The sequence below is a fragment of the Rutilus rutilus genome (assembly GCF_951802725.1).
Source record: "Rutilus rutilus genome assembly, chromosome: 1".
Taxonomy (NCBI): Eukaryota; Metazoa; Chordata; class Actinopteri; order Cypriniformes; family Leuciscidae; genus Rutilus; species Rutilus rutilus.
Window position 1 is genome coordinate 63,562,390 of NC_140209.1, and position 21,590 is coordinate 63,583,979.

At 38.2% G+C, this 21,590-nt stretch overlaps 1 protein-coding gene and 1 long non-coding RNA gene across 3 annotated transcripts in view; one reads left to right on the forward strand and one right to left on the reverse strand.

Moving 5' to 3' along the window:
• Positions 1-21,590, reverse strand: part of LOC311296775 — a 95,599-nt gene that overhangs the window by 52,627 nt on the left and 21,382 nt on the right. The window lies entirely within an intron of this gene.
• The window catches only part of LOC311295282 (uncharacterized protein), a 38,976-nt gene that overhangs the window by 12,081 nt on the left and 5,305 nt on the right, over positions 1-21,590 (forward strand). For both annotated transcript variants that reach the window (XM_084416584.1, XM_084416585.1), the window contains exons 4-6: positions 1,699-3,636; positions 6,414-6,587; positions 14,314-14,475. In XM_084416584.1, coding sequence (XP_084272710.1) covers positions 1,699-3,636; positions 6,414-6,587; positions 14,314-14,475 — 2,274 coding nt within the window. The remainder of the gene's footprint in view (positions 1-1,698; positions 3,637-6,413; positions 6,588-14,313; positions 14,476-21,590) is intronic.

Here is a 21,590-nt window from a genome sequence, read left to right on the forward strand (position 1 = left end):
TATCTGCCCCCACATGCCTGATTTTTAAGAGATCCAACCCATGATCAGTGTGCAAATTTCACAAAGACAAAATTTGGTCAATTCTGCCTGAACTTTAATGGTTAAGTTTAGTTATATTTTTGGTTTATTATGAAACTGTAGCGGGACAGATTAGACTATGGTGGGCGGCCACAATCTAGTTAATGAATGGGAAACACTGATGGGTTAAAAATATCATTGCTAGAACATAGGGCTGTGTATTGGCAAGAATCTGGCGATACGATACGTATCACGATACATGGGTCACGATTCAATATATTGCAATATATTTTGATACTGTGCATAAGGCGATATATTGGGATTTTTTTAAAGTAGGACTATAATTAAAAAAAAAGTAATATTTAAAAAAAGACATGATGTTCATAAAAGTCAAAGAGGTTTACTTTAGGTAAACAATTCAGTACACAGAAAATCAAACTGCCAGTTTGGGATTGTGGTTCACAGGTTCTTAGTGAGCAAATTTTTATATGCCCAAGTAGGCCATAATAAAAGAAAATACATAGCCCCTGTCACAATACAAAACAACAACGTGAACTGGACGAAAATGAATGAAAGTGAACAAAATGAATGTGTAAATGAGGCGAATTAGCATCTACCGCGCTGCGCTAAACAGCTGCAGGACCTCCAGACGCGCGTAAACGCGTCTTTGCATTGACTTAACATTGAAATCAGTCGCGCCAGATGCTCTATTAGCGTTTGGTGATAACGCAGCTTCACGGTGCGTGTCTACTATAGCGGCAAAACTCCGCTCGGTGCCGCTGGCAACGCTGTAACGTCTCCGCTTTGGGGTGTGTCTGTTACGAGTGTGTTTAATCTAAGTTTTTTTCACGGACAGTATAATCATCATGCACGCGATTACATTTAGAAATAGACAAGCTTTGTTTCCAAATGCACCAAGCAAAGATCCTTTCAATTTTATAAACCCAGCCAATATAATAACAATAGACACATCCAAAATAAAATCTTTAACATATATATAACAACTGCAAAGCGTCTAATTTGTAAACAAAATGATTTAAGCACTAAATCCATAATAAACTCCGGCAGTATATTTTTAAACTCTAAAGACAGACGTCACATCCCAAACCTCACAGCAATTGGCTGCTGACCGCGTTTTTCGCTTGATATTTGCATAAAGTCGAGAACTGCCCAACCTTTTGACACTCTCGGACGCTCTCAACGCTTTCTCTGGTCCCCTGCCAATCCCAAAATGCACTGCTGAGCGTGAAGCTCGACTTCCATAGGAATGAATTGAAAACGCTCGCTCCTTGCCAGTGGACACGCACCGTTCGGCGAGCCTGGCGAGGACACTAGTGGTGCGTCTCAGCATAGCTATCTAGTGGTAGGTATTTAAACAACATAAACGTGAACCAGTTACCATGAATATTTTTGGACGTAAAAAAAATAAAAAAAAATCGATATTGCGTTTTTGAAAATCGATACAGTATTGCAAAATAAAATATCGCGATACTCATGTGTATCGATTTTTTCTTACACCCCTACTAGAACAGAACCTTGAGGAACTCCATGTGTGATATTAGGATGTCAGTTTGCCATAATAGATGGAAATTTGTCTGTAAGAGCGAACACTACTCATATGATATGATTTTCATATTAAACATTTAATTATTTTCTTTATTTTCACAAATGTGTTTTCAGTGGTGGGAGAGCTGACCAGATCAGAGATGTGTCCTGTCAGACCAGCTCATCCTCCTCCTGTCAGAAACACATCAGTCATCATGACACAGAAGCAGCCCTGCAGCTCGACTCTCACCAGCCAGTGCATGATGATCTGCAGAGAGTCAAAGACCAGCACAAAACCAGCATGAAGAACAAGTATGAGAGCTTATTTGAGGGATTCAAACTACAAGAGAATCAGACTCTCCTGAACAGGATTTACACACAGCTGTACATCATAGAGGGAGAGAGTGAAGGGGTGAATGAAGAACATGAGGTGCTACAGATGGAGAAAAGTTACAAGACACTCCAAGACACTCCAATCAACTGCAATGACATCTTTGATCCTTCACCTGAACTAGGATATGAGGAGAAGAGAAGAGAGAAGAAGGACAAAATCAAGACTGTTCTTACTAAAGGCATCGCTGGAATTGGAAAAACCGTCTCTGTGCAGAAGTTCATTCTGGACTGGGCCGAGGGAAAAGCCAATCAGGATGTAGATTTCATGTTTGTGCTTCCATTTAGAGAGCTGAACTTGATTAAAGATCATCAGTACAGTCTTCACAGACTTCTGCTGGACTTTCATCCTGAACTTCAAGATCTGGACTCAAAGATTTATGATGAATGTACAGTTGTGTTGATCTTTGATGGTCTGGATGAAAGCAGAATTACACTGATGTTTTCAGACAGTGAGAAAGTTTCTGATGTGACTGAGTCTTCATCAGTGGGTGTGTTGATGTCAAACCTCATGAAAGGAGATCTGCTTCCCTCTGCTCTCATCTGGATCACCACCAGACCAGCAGCAGCCAATCAGATCCCCTCCAAATACATCAACCGTGTGACAGAAATTCAGGGATTCAATGACCCTCAGAAGGAGGAATATTTCAGGAAGAGAATCAGTGATGAGCATCAAGCCAGCAGAATCATCTCACACATCAGAAAAGCAAGAAGCCTCCACATCATGTGTCACATACCCGTCTTCTGCTGGATCTTAGCCACTGTGCTTCAAAACATCCTGAAACAAGATCTCAGTGCAGAAATCCCTCAAACTCTGACTGAAATGTACATACACTTCCTCCTCATTCAGACTAGCATGAGGAACCAGAAGTATGAAGAGAGAGATCCAGAGAAACTCCTGCAATCCAACAGAGACGTGATTGTGAAACTTGCTGAACTGGCTTTCAATCAGCTGATGAAGGGCAATGTGATGTTCTATGAGGAGGACCTGATTGAGAGCGGCATAGACGTTACTGACGCCTCAGTGTATTCTGGGATTTGCACTGAGATCTTTAGGGAGGAATCTGTGATTTATCACAGGAAGGTTTACAGCTTTGTACATCTCAGCTTTCAGGAGTTTTTTGCAGCACTGTATGTGTTTCTCTGCTATTTACACAAGAACAGTGAAGTTCTGAAAATATTAATTACAGGAAAGTCCAGAAATCAGTGTGAGGATGTTCCTATTGATGTGTTTCTGAAGGAAGCAATGAATAAAGCCTTGAAGAGTAAAAATGGACACCTGGATCTTTTCCTTCGATTCCTTCATGGCATCTCACTGGAGTCCAATCAGAGACTCTTACAGGATCTGCTGATTCACACAGAGAACAACCCAGAGAGCATCAAGAAAATAATCCAAAACCTCAAACGAGGTCAAAAAGACAATGTCAGTCCTGAAAGATGGATTAATCTGTCACACTGCTTGATTGAGATGAAGGATAATTCTGTTGTTGAAGAAATGCAGGCATTTTTAAAATCTAAAGCAAAACGTAAAATTCTTTCTCTTGCACAATGCTCAACTTTGGCAAACATGATCCTGATGTCAGACGAGGTGATGGATGAGATTGACCTTAAAAAGTACAACATTAAATCAAAGGAGGGTCGAAGGAGACTGGTACCTGCTGTGAGGAACTGCAGAAAAGCTTGGTGAGTGTGAAGATCTAATAACACAATTATTACATGTGACCAGGGGTTAAAGTGGGCTAGAAACGGTCCGGAACTATGTTCCGGCACCTCAGATAAATTAATAAATAAATAGATTAATTAATATCAATGTATATATAATTTTTTTCCATTTTCAGCCCAGTCAATTTTAACATAGTATCGTCATCATATCAGTGTAGATGTAGATGGACCATAATACAATCATTAAAATATCAAGTAAATAAGTATTGTGATAGTTGGTGCCACAGTGACACTCTTGTCCCAAAAAGTATTGCTATACCACGATACTCAATATGTTTTCCCACGGTGAGTATTTTTTCCCTTAGGGTTCCCCCACCTGCCAAATACCACTTTAACCACTACATGTGACACATTGTGATGGATGTTTGATGAATATTATGTTCACAAGCATAAAACATTAATTACTTGCACTAATTGCAGTGTGTTGTTTTCATTCTCAACCAAATTGACTAGTGGTGGAACGGATCACAACATTCACGGTTCACAATAAAAAATAAATAAAAAATTACTTGTGGTCCATTTGCGGTTTTTGAGCCTCGGGTCGGATAATTTTTCGGATCAGCTTTTAAATGCTTTTAATTTATTACTTAAAGCTCACTTGAAGTTATTCGATACCACATCAAAAACTACTAGCCTAACTGATAAAGTGAACAGTCGGTAATAAAATAAGAACAAATGCACAAATTACAAGGAGAGATGAATACTAAATAACAAAGTTACAAAGTCTGACAATAGTATTCAGGTACAGAAATTAATAATGAAGCCTAATATAAAATAACACTGTAGAAATTAAATATGGTTTCATCTTTGTTTTCAGCTTTATTTTGTTGTTTTATTAACATCAATGACACAGACAACTGTAGGAATATTAGGTGTGTGCTATTCCTTTAAGACCAAATGCACGGACTGAAAAAACTGAAAAACAGCAGGTTTCTTTCTAGACATTTCACTTGTGACATAACCGACAGAATACTTGCCGAGACGGGTATTTAGAAGAGTATTTTGACATAATTTTGTGTCCGTTCAAGGGCAAGGAAACGTGTAAGAGGAATCAATTTGGTGTTCAAGCACTATCTGAAATGCGCCTCTCTCTCTCTCTCTCTGCATGCGCGCACTTCGGGTGCTTGTCCCAATTTTCACCTCTTCTTCCACATTTAAAACTGGTTGAATGTGTAAAACACGTTCAAATTATAAACTTTTACTATATGATGGTAAAATTTAGCAGTTAATCCGCGAATCACATGCGTGCCGATCCGTGGGGCCTGGGGTCTCATTTATAAATGTGACGTACGCACAAAAAGGGGCTGAAAATGTGCGTACGCCACTTCCGACGCATAAGTTGTGATTTATAAAAAAAAAAACTTGATGGGAAAATTTGCGCACCTGCACGCAAACTCTGACCCATGCGTACGAACGTTTTGGAGATGGAGCAGTTTGGCGACCGATGGTGAGCTGGAGTTAAGTGTCTTTTTGGTCACTTTTAGACAGAAAATCTAAAGAAAATTAAACAAAGACAGAAAGATAATACAAATATAATTTCACTCACCAAGCCTGTCACTTGAAGCAAATATGGGGATCATTTTCTGTCTAAAAGTGACCAAAAAGACACTTAACTCCAGCTCACCATCAGTCGCCAAACTGCTCCATCTCCAAAACGTTCGTACACATGGGTCAGAGTTTGCGTGCAGGTGCGCAAATCTTAAATGTCCGCGCCAGCAAGCGCGTTGGGCCGTTTAGTGAAACTGAGCAACTAACAGTTTAAATAAATAAAATAATGATTTAAACTATGTTTTACTTCTGATATAAACATTTAGATTAAATATGCCATTCAAATGAATGAAGTTAAACACTTAAAAATTTAATCATTTCTGAGAAGTTACAGCATTTTTTATATTCAAATTCAGTCAATAAAAATATTTGTTGTGGATGCCATGTTTTTGAACACTTTTCCTGTGGCGTGCTGTGTTTTAATGTTTTAACCACTGAGATAATTGCTTATCATGATAAGATTGTCTGAGAAAATAGTTTCGTGCAAATAATGCCAAAGGCCTATCTGTTTCCATTAAAAATATAAATCAATTAAAAATACAATTCGGCCAGTGGAAAAGATTGAGAAAAACTTTCTCTGAAATGTATTTTACACTATTTGATTTATGTATTCAAAAACAAGGCAAGGATAGGCAACTACTTGATTTTTATGAATGTAATGTGTCTTGTACCATTAAACGTTATCACGTAGATGAATAAACATATGCAAATGATATGCAGATGAAGATCTCCATAGTAAAACGAGGCGTTGTAAGCTCCATATATGGTTATTTCGGGGTGGAGACGCATGTTCGCACAATCTTCCGCTGACTGGGATTTATAAAGTGAATTCTGCGCAGGTTCTGGCGTACGAACGGTTTTATAAGTCTGAATTTTTTTTTGCGTACGCCATTTTTTGCTATCGGGCGCACGTACACTTTTAGTAAGGATCCTACGCACAGTTTTATAAATGAGACCCCAGGTCCGTACGGATCATGGATCAACTGCGATCCATTCCACCCCTAAAATGAACAGTTTCCTTTTACCTCAATTAAGTTTTGTATAAACCAGAATAAACATGTTTGTGGATTTAAAATCACATTTATTTTAATTGCTGGATCTTCCTGCTGAACAGACAACCAGCATGATGTTATATGTTGAAGTTGGTCTTGACTTCAGCATGCCTTTTAATCAGTTCTCCTTTTTTTCAGTTTGGCAGACTGTAATCTCACAGATCAGGACTGTGAAATTGTTTCTTCAGCTCTTCAATCATCAAACTCCCCCCTGAGAGAGCTGGACCTGAGTAACAATGAACTGCAGGATTCAGGAGTGAAGCTGCTCTGTGCTGGACTGAGGAGTCCAAACTGTCAACTCAACATACTGAGGTACTTGAGGGTCTGTGAAAAATAACCACACAAGGACATATCGTGGCAAACTTATTCTGAAATTAATCTTATTCTGAAATTAATCTTATTCAAGGATTATTTCTCACCGCATCCCAAAATTAAAGTAAATTAATCTGATCATTCTGATGAAACGTGATGCGTTTGAGTTGATGTGGGTGTTGACTCTGTTTGCATGAATTGCCTCAGATCATTACCATATGAATAGCGTGCGCTATCTGTAGGCATGTTCACATTTGCAGGAAGCTGACACGAGAGACATTTACATCTCTCTCTTATACAGATTATATAAACAGAATATTTGTTTTCATTTTGAATAGGATAATTTAAAAGTAGACACTTACATGTATCTATAGATATATTGCTCATGTCTATGTGACAATTTTCGCTGAGTTTTGTTTCTTTTTTGTGACGCACTGCAGAAAAAAGTTCACAGAGATGGCAGAAAACATCCTGTTTGTTTTGCTTTGATTGCAAGTGGACACAAATGAAAGTAAACTTTTTGCAGTTTTGAATGATGTATTGCTGTATAACCGTATTACCATAAATTACATAAATTAGTATTTTAAGTCGTTTGCTGCTATGTGAAAAAATCCCCCAAAAGGCGCCGGTATATCTGTCGACCCCAGACGGTTAATTCTTTTAGATTTCATGTAGGGCTGGACAATAATTCAATATCAATATATATCGCGATATAATGTTTTTTCAGTAACGGTGATATGATTTTTAAACACATTTCCGATATTCAAATATACATTACAGGCATAGGCTATGTTTACATGCAACCAGATAATCCATTAGTAATTGGATTGATAGCTCGATCGTACTGAAAAGCCTTCATTTAAACACCTTAATCAATTTGATTGAGCTCGATCCGAATTAAATTTTGATCGAATTGAGAGCGGTGGTTTATTCCTTTTCTAATCCAATCGAGAGGACATGTAAAACACTTGATCGGATTGAAAACCGAAACTGAAAGGACTGCGCATGTGCAATGATGTTGAAATAGCGTAATGTCGTATGACGTTCGAACGAGCTGTTATTCCTGTTGAATAAAGTGTCATATAAATGAGTGTCCCGTCATTCTATAATCCTCCTTTCACTCAGCATCTGTGAAGTGGAGCAGGACAACGTCCCAGCAGTCCTTGTTTCAGATTCTCATCCACAGATGAGATATGGCAGGGAGGGGCATTTTTACTGCGTGATAAATATAAGCCACATGGCACAACGGTTCATATGTTCATTGTCTCCAAATTATGACCAGAAATGGACAAATATTAAAGGGCATGTTGCAGGTTAGAGTACCCAGTGAGCCAATGTATAGAAAAATAATGTAGGAACTAGATTTAAATATAAACATATATTTATAAAACGCTATTTAGGCTTCTGGAGTCGTTTTTGTGAGGAAAATTTTACTTCCGCATTTGAAAACCGCCGAACCAGAAGTGACGTCACATGAGGGAGAGCGGTCAAAGTAAACAATAGGAAAGCAATGGATCGCAATGACAGCTTGGAAAGCTGGGGGAATTGTAGCCTAAATGTTTACTCGTATGATATATATAATTCATATTTAATTGATATATATGATGATATCATATAATTATGAGCCTGATATGAAGCCAAGTGAGCAGGACAGGCCAGGGTTAGACAGAACAACGGTGAGTTGTGGTGTGAGGAGAACAGGGCGAGAGAACAGTGTTAGCTTTAGCCGACGATATGTAGCCTATAACACTATGCTCAGATCACAATTGTACTAGGGCTGGGTACCGAGTTTGATACTTTTTAGGTACCGACTGAATTGCCTCGATACTATCGAGTATCGAAAAATGACATGTTGTTCGGTTCCAGATTTCGATACCTAAGGAGTTAACTCGTCAACGTCAGTGCTCAAACAAATACATATGAAATGCACAACGACACACATAAAGCCGCTCACGCACATACACGCAAACTCTACACACACGAGACGCGCGGAACTCTCCACGCACATACTCATATGAGAGGCGCGCGAGCACACACACAAACTCGCGCACATACTCAATGAGACGCGAGCACACACACAAACTCTCCACGCACATATTCATATGAGACGCGAGCACACACACACAATACCTTAAAGATGTAGAAAAGTCGATCAAAAGTGTGGGTACATTTCTCCAGGCTCGATGCCAACAGCGCGCGATGCAGTATTTGCGGTAAAATAATTGCTGCGAAGACCGGTACTACGACAAATATGATGAAGACCTTGACAGTGCACGGAGTAAACATAAGAGCAGAAAGTTGCTCTGTCTTCGACTGGTAAATGAAGAGATACCTTGTTGATCACTCTGACAGTGTTAATATTGCAATAAATAATAACCTACTACTGAATGTAGCCTACACTGCCGTTCAAAAATGTGTCGGTTATAGGGCTGTGTATTGGCAAGAATCTGGCGATACGATACGTATCACGATACATGGGTCACGATTCAATATATTGCAATATATTTCAATACTGTGCATAAGGCGATATATTGGGATTTTTTTAAAGTAGGACTATAATTTTAGAAAAAATAATATTTAAAAAAAGACATGATGTGCATAAAAGTCAAAGAAGTTTAACAATTCAGTTCACAGAAAATCAGACTGCCAGTTTGGTATTGTGGTTCACAGGTTCTTAGTGAGCAAATTTTTATATGCTCAAGTAGGCCATAATAAAAGAAAATACATAGCCCCTGTCACAATACAAAACAACAACGTGAACTGGACGAAAATGAATGAAAGTGAACAAAATGAATGTGTCATATAGGCCTATTGAAATCAAGTTTTTATGTGATAAAAGATTTTAAAAGAACTGGACGCGCGAATGAGGCAAATTAACGTCTGCCGCGCTAAACGCCTCATTCGCGCCACAGGACCTCCAGACGCGCGTAAACGCGTCTTTGCATTAACTTAACATTGAAATCACTCGCGCCAGACACTCTATTCGCATTTGGTGTGAACGCAGCTTCACGGTGCGCGTCCACTACAGCGGCAAAACTACGCTCGGTGCCGCTGGCAACGCTGTAACGTCTCCGCTTTGGGGTGTGTCTGTTACGAGTGTGTTTGTTTTTTTCAACACACGGACAGTATAATCATCATGCACGCGATTACATTTAGAAATAGACAAGCTTTGTTTCCAAATGCACCAAGCAAAGATCCTTTCAATTTTATAAACCCAGCCAATATAATAACAATAAACACATCCAAAATAAAATCTTTAACATATATAAACAACTGCAAAGCGTCTAATTTGTAAACAAAATGATTTACGCACTAAATCCATCATAAACTGCCGACCGCGTTTTTCGCTTGATATTTGCATAAGTCGAGAACTGCCCAACCTTTTGACGCTCTCAGTCGCTCTCAACGCTTTCTCCGGTCCGCTGTCAATCCCAAAATGCACTGCTGAGCGTGAAGCTCGACTTCCATGGAATGAATTGAAAACGCTTGCTCCGCTCGCTCCGTGCCAGTGGACACGCACCGTTCGGCTAGCCTTTTAAACAACATAAACGTGAACCACCGTCTTAACATGAATATTTTTGGACGTAAAAAAAAAAAAAAAAAAAATCGATATTGCGTTTTTGAAAATTGATACAGTATTGCAAAATAAAATATCGCGATACTCATGTGTATCGATTTTTTTCTTACACCCCTAGTCGGTTAGTCAGAATATTTTTTTCAGTAAGGATGCATTAAAGTTATCAAAGGTGACATTAAAACGTGTAATGTTACTAAATATTTAGTTTTTAAATAAATGCTGTTCTTTTGACATTTCTATTCATCAAAGAATCATGAAAAAATGTATCATAGTTTCCAAAATATTAAGCAGCAAACTGTTTTCATATTTCTGAAGGGTCATGTGACACTGAAGTAATGATTTTGAAAATTCAGCTTTGACATCACAGGAATAAATTACATTTTGAAATATATTCAAATAAGATTTTAAATTGTAATACTACTGTATTTCACAATATTACAAGTTTTACTGTATTTTTAAAAAAATCAGCTTTGGTGAGCATGAGCTCTTTATAAAAAATGTTTTGTTCCTTTGTGCTTTTTTTGTTCCTTTGTGCACTGGCTAAGGAGCATGAGTCAAACTGAAAAAATAAAATCAAAGTTTTTCTGAGGTAATGTGTTATGTAATCTTGTTAAAATGGATTTCATAAAATTGGTATCGAAAAAAGTATCGTTAGGAACCGGTATCGAAACTGAGGTATCGAAATTGGCACCGGATCGAAAGATTTTGAACGATACCCAGCCCTAAATTGTACAGATTATTATCATCATGTATCAGGCAATAGCAAAGCTAGTATTTAGACCCTTACCTGCATGTGTTGTGTGTGTCAGCCATTAGGAGACAGTTTCCAGAGGAAGAGGGACTTTATAAAGGCTTTGAATTGACCCATTTGGTGACGATGAATAAAAAAAAGATCACAATCACAACGGTCTTACTGTATAAAAACTTTATATGTAGAAACAGCCAACACAAACATTAAAGTCGGTTTGTACAGATTGAAAATGAATTATAGAACATAATATTTATAATAATAATAATAAAAAAGTGTCGGCTGCAGACTAATAACAAACACATAAATGCATTACATTACAAGTTTATGTAGGATATGTTAATGAATTAAATTAAGACAAGGCACATTTTGTAAAACAGATGTACAATAAGTGATCTCTGACGGATCCGTGAGCGTCATGTTTCCTGCCGGCGGCCGAACCAGGCACGGCGCCAGGATTTCAGTTTTGGATGGGCCAGACCAATTGTGGGTGGGCCTTAAATTAAAAACGTTATCCAATCACTGTTTAACCTAATAAAAATTACTGACTAATATTATCTGTGCGTATAATATAGATTTTAATAGCTTGATGCTCTTTAAATATTTTGTTGCATTGTAAAAAGTGTCGGTGCATAGGACGGACCTATCCGCGATCGCTCTCCATGGTTCTGACCAAAGAAGAGCGCTTTGTAATCTCCATTACGCATCATACCTGGCGTTGTCTCTTAGTGCGCTATGAAGACTCTTGACTATAACTTAACTAAAGGTATACTACCACTAAAGGTATACCATTGCTAGGCGTCTTCAGGGCTATCATCCACTCTCGAGGCAGAGGCGCTGGCGCCCTCCTAGCAATGGCGCTGGTCGCCGAGAAAGATATGATACATCATGAGATGCGCAAATATGTCTGGAGACATGACATTTAAGACATGATTTTGACCACTTCAATGAGTTTTGTTTTGTAGAAAGACTCTTTTTAAAAGATTTTCGTTTTGTATAAATTGTATCTTAATTTTGATCAATGTTTTGTCAACCAATTGCCTGTATTTAAAATAAGAAGAAAATATATAGCAGACAATAGCCTAATAAGGCGCCGCATTGATCGCATTGCACGTGAACTGAAGGGTGCCGAAACTCAGCCTATATTTCTCAAATCTGTGAGGCACAAGCTATCTATCTATTATAGAAAGCTTGACATGTCTACTTTTAAACGAAAATATTCAAAACCAAAAGAAATAGGCTTTCTGATTATGAAATCCATATGAAATGTGAATTTCTCTCTGGCGTTCATGGCGAGTCCGCATCGCCAACTTCATCTTTGCAGCGACAAAGAAAACACCAGTTTATTAATAAATAATTAAATGTCTCCTTGCTATTTTAGACACATTCATAATCATTACTTTTACCGGTTCTTTGTGGCTAGCTTTAAGCGTTCGGTCGTGCGTTTGAGTGCGGATATTACAAACGCTCATTATCCTGTGTAGGCTATATAGCCTATTTAAGTAGTATAATTAAAATAATATACAGGGGCGATTTGTCCACGAATGGCTTAAATGAACAGCTACTAGTCGACTAGAATTTTTTTTAAGTCGGAGGCAGCCCTTATTCCACATATTTTCGAACCAGGAAGCAGGCCATTCTGGGTTGAGCGAGCGACCCTACGGAATGAGTGACCAGAGCGGAATATTCAGAAATGCGCTCTCCGCTCACGAGCTCTGATCGGAACAAACCCGAACCACAGCTGTCTGCTGAATTTGCGCAGAAACATCAAAATAGACGTAACCAGCTTTTTAAATTTGTTTTTAAAACTAAACATTTAGACTATTTTAGCACAAATTATGAGCTTATTGACGATTTTTTATAGTTCTTGACAAAATTAGAACTTTTTTTTTTTTTAAAGAAAAGTTTTGGGTGGGCCTGTTGAAAAGTGGGTGGGCCTAGGCCCGTCAGGCCCACCCATAACGCCGTGCCTGGGCCGAACCACATGCTGACGGCGGACAGTCACCGGGCGACACGATGAAGGAGCCGGGACAGTGTGCACATATCGCCGGGATTATAATCATTCGGTCTATAGTGAACGCTACACACTACCGCGTTTTTCAAAGCAGAAGCAGTGAAGTGAAGTCCCGTCTCTTACCCGGCACAAAACGCACACAGGCACGGAAGATCGCACCGTCCTTTTTCTTATTCGGAAACCTGTGGACTCGATGGCCTGACAGGCCATAATTCACAATCATTTACCACGACGATGATTAATTGAAATACAGTAAGCACCGAAAACACAGTGAATCATGACCGCTCCAACTGAACACCAACCTACTCCACACTGAGCGAACGCAGAGCCAAACGACTACCTCATGTGACGTCATATGACGCGATGGTGAAAAAAAGCGGTTTTTCAACACGGTCAAGGAAACTGTCACGTTTTCTATTGAATTTCTGCCCTTATGTCTTGCAAAACCATTTTTAATCTTGCATTTACTTTTCATATGGTATTTTCATACAAGGTTATATTAATAAAAATAAATTAAAAAAACCTGCACCATGGGCTTTAAGTCGGCTGTTTAAAACAAATAAAGAATCAATGTAGGAGAATAGTTATTATGTGCAAACAGCGGGAAACTCTATTTGTGAGTTTTTTGCGCATGTCAAAAAATCAATTCCAATTTGAAGCTTGTGACACAAAAGCTTGTGACCCGATCACTTGTTTAGCATTCATGTAAACACTACATTCAGATTCATCAATCGGAATGAATTCAGGGTGTCATCAACACTCAAAATGTCCCTCAGCAATGTGTGTTGTTGTTTTTCTGCAGCAACTTGGAGCACTTTTCATATATTTTATCCTGGCTGAAGCACTTTTGTTTCAATCTATAAGAATAATATTATCAGTCTATGTTAGCCTATAGTTTAAAGTTAAAGATATTAATATTATTAAGTTGAGAGTCTTATGTTTATTTGACGGTGATTTCACATTTCTTGTTTGTTTCTATGAAGGCTAAATATATAATTTTGTACCATTTTTATTTCTAAAATATTATATAGTTTTATAGGAGGAGGTTTCAGAGACTTGGCAAATTGATTTATCAGAAGTGTGTAGGTACAGACATTCATTGTGGGCGTTCTTGGCAGTTTTTCCTGAGGCTTTATACTGTTCATATCGTATCGACCGAAATTAAGAAATATATTGTGATATAAATGTTGGCCATATCGTCCAGCCCTAATTTCATGGGTAAAAATAGAGTTTTTTTATTTTGAAATTATAACTTACAATTAGATCCTTAAGATAATTTGTAGCTGATAAATATAATAAATAAAAACAACACTGTGATTTCATTAAAATCAATCAGAGGCCACCAGTAGATGAAGCACACTAACATGGACACTTACTGTTGTTGTAGATTATCTCAGTGTTTGGTGACAGAGGAAGGTTGTGCTGCTCTAGCATCAGCTCTGAGTTCAAACCCTTCACACCTGAGAGAGCTGGATCTGAGCTACAATCAACCAGGAGAATCAGGACTGAAGCTGCTCTCTGATACTCTCAACCATCTGGACAAACTCAAGTATGTTAAGTAATATAACAATAATCCTGTCTAGTGTGATTGGTTTTGTTTTTTTAAAGGGTTAGTTACCAAAAAAAATTAAATTCTGTCATTATTTACTCACCCTCATATCGTTCCAAGCCTGTAAGATTCATTTTCAGAACAGAAATGAAGAAATTTTAATAAAATCTGAGATATTTCTGTGATATGTGCATTGACAGTGCTACCACTTCAACGCTTCAAAAAGTTCATAAAGCGATTGTGAAACTGATCTTTTTGAATTAAGTTTAATCCAAATTTTCTGAAGAGACATGATCACTTTATATGATTAACAGATTTAACTGACTCTTTTATTCACATATAAAATTCATCAGCGCACACATCAGTTATGTTAAACGGAAGCTCAAACATGCTTGCTTGATGTGTGAGAATGTGTGAGAGTTATTCTTGTGTTACGGAGCACGTTTGAGTTTCCCTAAGAACCAATGAGTTTGATTCTCGCGTTACACACACTGTTAACCCTTGCAGTAAAAAAAGGCCAAATTCTGACAATTTCATACCATTTTCCATTAAAACAGTAATATACTGGAGAAAACAAAAATAGCCTACAGGAATATACTGTGAATTAACAGCGTTCAAAATCAACACTCAGAGGCTGTTTTCCCAATCACCCTCAATCACTATTCCCTACATTAGTTCACTAATATAGTCCACTTGACAGAGTGAATAAAAAGTGAGTGAATTCAGACACTAATGAACACCTGACAAGCAGAACATTAAAGGGATACTCCACTTTTTTCGGAAATATGCTCATTTTACATCTCCCCCAGAGTTAAAAAGTTGAGTTTTACCGTTTTAGAATCCATTCAGCCGAACTCCGGGTCTGACGGTACCACTTTTAGCATAGCTTAGCACAGATCATTGATTCTGATGAGTCCAGTAGCATTTCTTTCAAAATGACCAAAGAGTTTCAATATTTTTCCTATTTAAAACTTGACTCTTCTGTAGTTAAACCGTGTACTAAGATCAACGGAAAATGAAAAGTTGCGATTTTCTAAGCCATATATGGCTAGGAACTACTCTCATTCCGGCGTAATAATCAAGGAACTGTGCGGCTGTACCATGAGTGCAGCAGGCGTAATGATATGACGCAGCGCCTGAAAATAGGTCTAATAGGTTAGACAAACTTAGTCCCGGTCACGTTGGAAGAAGTTACCGAGCTGGGGACTATTTTCAGGCGCTGCGTCATATCATTACGCCTGCTGCACTCATGGTACAGCCGCACAGTTCCTTGATTATTACGCTGGAATGAGAGTAGTTCCTAGTCATATAGGCTTAGAAAATCGCAACTTTTCATTTTCCGTTGATCTTAGTACACGGTTTAACTACAGAAGAGTCAAGTTTTAAATAGGAAAAATATTGAAACTCTTTGGTAATTTTGAAAGAAATGCTACTGGACTCATCAGAATCAATGATCTGTGCTAAGCTATGCTAAAAGTGGTACCGTCAGACCCGGAGTTCGGCTGAATGGATTCTAAAACGGTAAAACTCATCTGTTTAACTCTGGGGGAGATGTAAAATGAGCTTATTTCCGAAAAAAGTGGAGTATCCCTTTAAAACATTTCAAACTCCTCCTTGACTTAGACACAGACATCAACATCAATAATCAGCACATGAATCTCAGCAATGGTGACAATCAAAAGTTTCATGTCACAATGCATGCTGGGTTCCAGTATTGTGTAAAACTCCCAGCATGCACTGCAGTATGAATTAAAAAAAATTAAAAAAATTAAAAATTGTCACCATTGTTGAGAGACATGTTTGGATTTTTGATTTCTCTGTGTTTCTGCAAGAAAGTGTAGCTGTGTTTCTGTGGTTGTGCATGAGGTGTTAAAAAAAGAAAGTGTGATTGTAACTTATTGCTGTAGTTTCTGCAGGACGTTTGAGCCTCCGCAAGAACCAGTGAGGTTCATTCTTGTGTGTTAGGCAGCACATTTGAGCTTTATGTGAAATAAGCAATATATCTGAGTTTATAGATAGAGATGCACCGATTGATCGGCTGGTGAACGGAATTGGCCGATTTTCACGTGATCGGCCATGACCGGCGACCGGCCGGTCAGTCTGACATATGCCGATTTTATGCCGGTCAAATGCACTCAGGCGCCGCATGATTAACCTTTTGAGCGGTACGGTCTCATATATGGGATTTTTATTTCTGTGCCCCTGAGAGTAACATTACGGCGCCACATTTAGCATGTTCAGTGACGTCGCATCACTGCCAGATTCAAACTGTGCTTTCGCGCGTTGGCTGGCGCTGAGCCAGAGTCGGACGCGTTCAGCGATGTCATATATCACAACTAAGCAGTGTTTTCAACCTCATAATGTTTATTTTAGGTTCCAGATCTTTAAATACACATAAGCACGAGTAAAACAATACATTTGGAGTTTGTAAAATACACACTGATGTCTGTAACAATCTATTCAAATATAATTTGCCAAAATGAGCTATTCATATCAGACAAACATAGTGGAAGTAACTATAAAGTTTACTTTATTCTTCTCAGTTCACCGGCCACTTTCTTGCATTTATTTCGAGAGAAACTGATGAATTCACGTGCTGTAAATCCGACTGACAGGACAACATTGCGGCGCCCATCTCATGTTATAGATCAAGATTATTTATAAAGATTTTTAAACGACCAAACACACTCACTTACACGTGTTTGAGAGTCGGAATATCGGATAGGCTAGTTGATGACATGGTAAGCAAGTTTGTGAATATTTTGAATAAAAAAGGAAAAGCGAAATAAAAGCGACACATCTGTCGTACAGTATTATTGTGGCTGCGGTGTATCGCGTGATGTGTCGCCATGGAAACATTAAAGGGAACGTTCGCCTTGAAAAAACTCACTCTGGGGGTGGAGGGTGGGGGTGTCAGTTAGAATATTTTAAACTTACACGTGAAAGGGTTAAAGAAAAGATCGAAAATAAATATTTGTGTGTGCTGTAAAGTGGTTAGAAAAAAATTAAATCGGAATCGGCTAAAATCGGTATCGGCAGGTCAAACTCAATGAAAAATCAGAAATCGGAATCGGCCTAGAAAATTGTAATTAGTGCATCTCTAGTTATAGAATTAAAATATTGTTTTAATGAGGTTGTGCACTTTGTACATAAATACACTGTTGACATCTAAGTTTAGAACGAAGATGGATAATAAATTGAAAGTGAGTGTGGAGAAACTGAGAGAGCAAATAGCATAGTTCCTTTTTCGTTCTTTGCTTAGGGGTAATAAGAAGTTTGAAATCCCTTCTCAGTAGTAAACTGTTAGTGAACATCCCAACGCTGCAGACGCTGCTGAGAGCGACATTTAGATGAATATGTTAATATGTGTTGCACACTTTTCTCTTCATAACAAACACAACAAAAACACAGTGATGAGAAATCAGCAGTAAAGAAAGCATCTGATCACAGCGACGTGGATATGATTGCACCAGCTCTGCAATTCTGCACTCAAGTCATGTCTCGATTGTTTATACAGCACTTTATACAATAGATTGGTTTAAAACCACAAATATCTTATCTATAATTTGATCTATAGGCCATCTGTAATTGAGACATTTATTCAAGAAATTCATCACAAACAAAGACAGATAATACAGATAAATGTCATGCCGGAGTGGGTTTTGAGTGAAGGTAGTTTTACCGGTGTGAGTGAGTGGTACATGAGTGGATCGTTCACTTGGGCTGTGAGTGATTGAGCGAGCGCACTGGCATAGAGTGGAATATTGAGCGGAGCGTCACACCGCTTCACTCACATGCTGTGGTTTTTGTAGGAAATTTTAAAAGAATCACTGTTTTACGGCTGATCAAATTAATTGACCAGTGATCATTTTAATGGGCCATAACTGGGTATTAATTAATTTGCTATGGATATTAATATCCTAAGTATGGTAAACTATTTAAAGCAGTGGTTCTCAAACCTGTCCCGGAGTGCCACCAGCCCTGCACATGTATGTCTATATCTAACACACCCATTTCAGGTCGTGCAGTCTCTACTAATGAGCTCATGAGTTGAATCAGGTGTGATATATGAGGGAGACATACAAAATGTCTCAAAATACTAAAATAGTGGTACTCCAGGACAGGTTTGAGAACCACTGCAGGGCTTCAGACTGCGACCATTTTTTGAGAATGTGCGAGTTAAAATTTGACGTGGTCGTATTTGTGCGAGTGCATGCATGGTCACGCACTTAATCGGTGTCTGTCTACCTGCACTTTCATTAGACATTTATCTAATCTGTCAAGTATTATCAACTAGGCTAAATCGGCTATTCTACCGTAGTAGTCGGTTACAGTAAACGTCAAGAAGTAGCAGTTAAACGGCCATTTCACATCGCAAGCGTGAGCAGCGCATATTTTTGTTCGGCATGTATGTTAACCAGTGATTGCATTCACACCGGGAGTGGGAGCGCCACGTGAGCAGCAGTGAAGTGGTCCAGTGAAGAGCAGAGGCTATTTTTGCTGCGCCGCTCACACTTAATTAAAGTGAAAGCACACTTTTGATGGACAAAATAACTATTGTAACGTCTGAAGAATGACAGACAAGGGAGGCTTCATTCCTGAACTTTTAATCGGAACACAAGAACAACTTTCTCTACCCGGCCTTTTCCGGACTCACCGCATTAACCCTATAACTGCTAGTGCAAAATAAAATGGTAATTTCACAACAATTATAAAGAGTCTGTACGCTACAATAAGATTTCCCACAAAAAGTGCTCAAAATGCACAGAATAAGAGTATGTCAGAAAATAAAATGAAGAAATACAAATATTTATAGAAGATTTACCCATTTAAACTTGTTTTTAATTAGTCAGTTTGGGTGAAAGTACACTGTTAAACTTTGCTGTAAAAAAGGTCAAATTCTAACAGTATCATACCATTTTCCATTAAAACAGTAATCTACTGTAGAAACCAATGTATTCTTTTTTATATTTGTCATTTTCGAGAAAAATAGCCTACAGGAATATACTGTGAATTAACAGCGCTCAAAGTCGACACTCAGAGGCTGTGTTCAAAATCACACCCTATACCCTTATTCACTATTCCCTACATTAGTTCAACTATAGTCCACTTGAATTAAAAAGAAGTGAGTGAATTCAGACACTGATGAACACCTGACAAGCAGAATCACAGAAGGACAGAGAAACAAGAACAGAAAAAAGAGAAACACAAGAACTACAACTGACTTCCAGCCACTGAGTGTGAAAACAGTTTACAAACCAGTTTAACATTATTTATTTCATACATGTACAAAAGGTTTTGTTGAGAATTAACAGATATTTCGTTTTATTGAATATAATAAAGTTTGTAGTCACCATGATGGAGATCAGTGTTTGCTTTAGTTGGTCTCTTGACCCTTGACTTTATAACATTAGTTTCTCTCTGGCTGCTGTAACTGTGAGTTTATAAAACACATTAGTTATGGCAAGACAAAGTCAAGAGGAAGTTGATCAGGTGTTTTTGTCTGTTGTGATTATGCCATAATCATTTTAGACATGTCTGGTTTTCTGATCTCATCCAGTGTAAAAGCTTTGAATTTATGGCTATGTAATATTTGTCATATATCTGTTAATCTACCTTATGAAATCCATCAATGTTTCTGTAATCAGTTATTCTGAAGAATATTGAAATCATATACTGCATTAAAACATTTTGAACTACTGCATGACTCAGACACACACAGACATCAACATTCATGTCGCAATGCAGGGTTCCAGGATAGTATAAAACTCCCAGCATGCACTGCTGCATAAATAAATAAATAAATTATTGCCACCATTGTTGAGAGACATGCTGATTTCTGATATCTCTGTGTTTCTACAAGTCAGTGTAACTCTTTCTTTGGTTGTGCATGATGTGTTAAAAAAACAATTATCATTGTAACTAATTTCTGTAGTTTCACAGTGGTGGTAATGTAACACTTGATACAGTATTAAACTGAATGAGATTTAGTGAATGAACAGGCTATATGATCATCATGTCATCATAATAAATATAACAAACTGCATTCACAAACCGTGTGTATGCACATGTGTGACTTGCAAAAACAGAGTTCAAGCAGCAAGCGAAAAACTGATGTTAAAAAGTCAAGGGTCAGCATCCCAACTAAAGCAAACACTGATCTCTATAATGGTAACTTCAAATCAAACATTTTCAATTAAACATCTCAATAACAACTTCTGTAGATGTATGACAGATATAAAGTCATACTGGTTAATAATAAGTGTAATAATGTGTAATGGCTGGAAGTCAGTTGTAGTTCTTGTGTTTCTCTATTTTCTGTTCGTGTGTTTCTCTTTCCTTCAGTGATTCTGCTTGTTAACAGCAGGTGTTCATCACTAATGCTCAACATTCACTTATTTCACTTATTCACTTAATTATCTCACTGCAACACTGTGTCAATGTTACTTTTTACTCTTTGTAGTGTGGATTTTCCTGTGGGGTTGAAAGGGTTAAGTGTAAGATAAAAAGACACACCCACAACAGTGTAAATGTAATAAACTGTAAGTTATAAAACAGGTATATACTGGCAACACTTTTAACAGTAGTTTACTGTAAGATTTAGTTTTTTGGGTCACCATTGTGGTGAAGAGTAGAGCCTGTGCTTCAGTCCACCAGGAGAAGATCTAGAAACATTGATACGCTGTGTGTTTCTTTATTTGCAACCCAGTGCTTAATTTGTAAAGTGGGAGGTCCCGGAGCGCAGAGGGGGGGTGGATCTGGCGACTCAAAACGGGGATTGGAGGTAACGAAAAAGAAAAGAAAAAAAAATTACACTGCCTATGTAACGGAGGCCAGCTAGTAGTTGCTGTGCGAGTAAACCTCACTCCTCTGATCTCAATTGGCGCTCTAGGCTGCAGCCTTTAGCCTCCTTGCTAGAGTGCCTGACTCTCATGCCGGAGACCCGGGTTCGAGACCCGCACGGAGCGAGGTGTGAAGGACCCGGTGAGAGGGGTTACACCTACGTAGCTTCTCTGCAGGGGAGGCGCCAGAGAATTTTTTAAGTCTGCATGAACCGGAAGTTGCAAATGACTTTTCAAATCATCATATTATAATGATTTTTGAAGGATCATGTG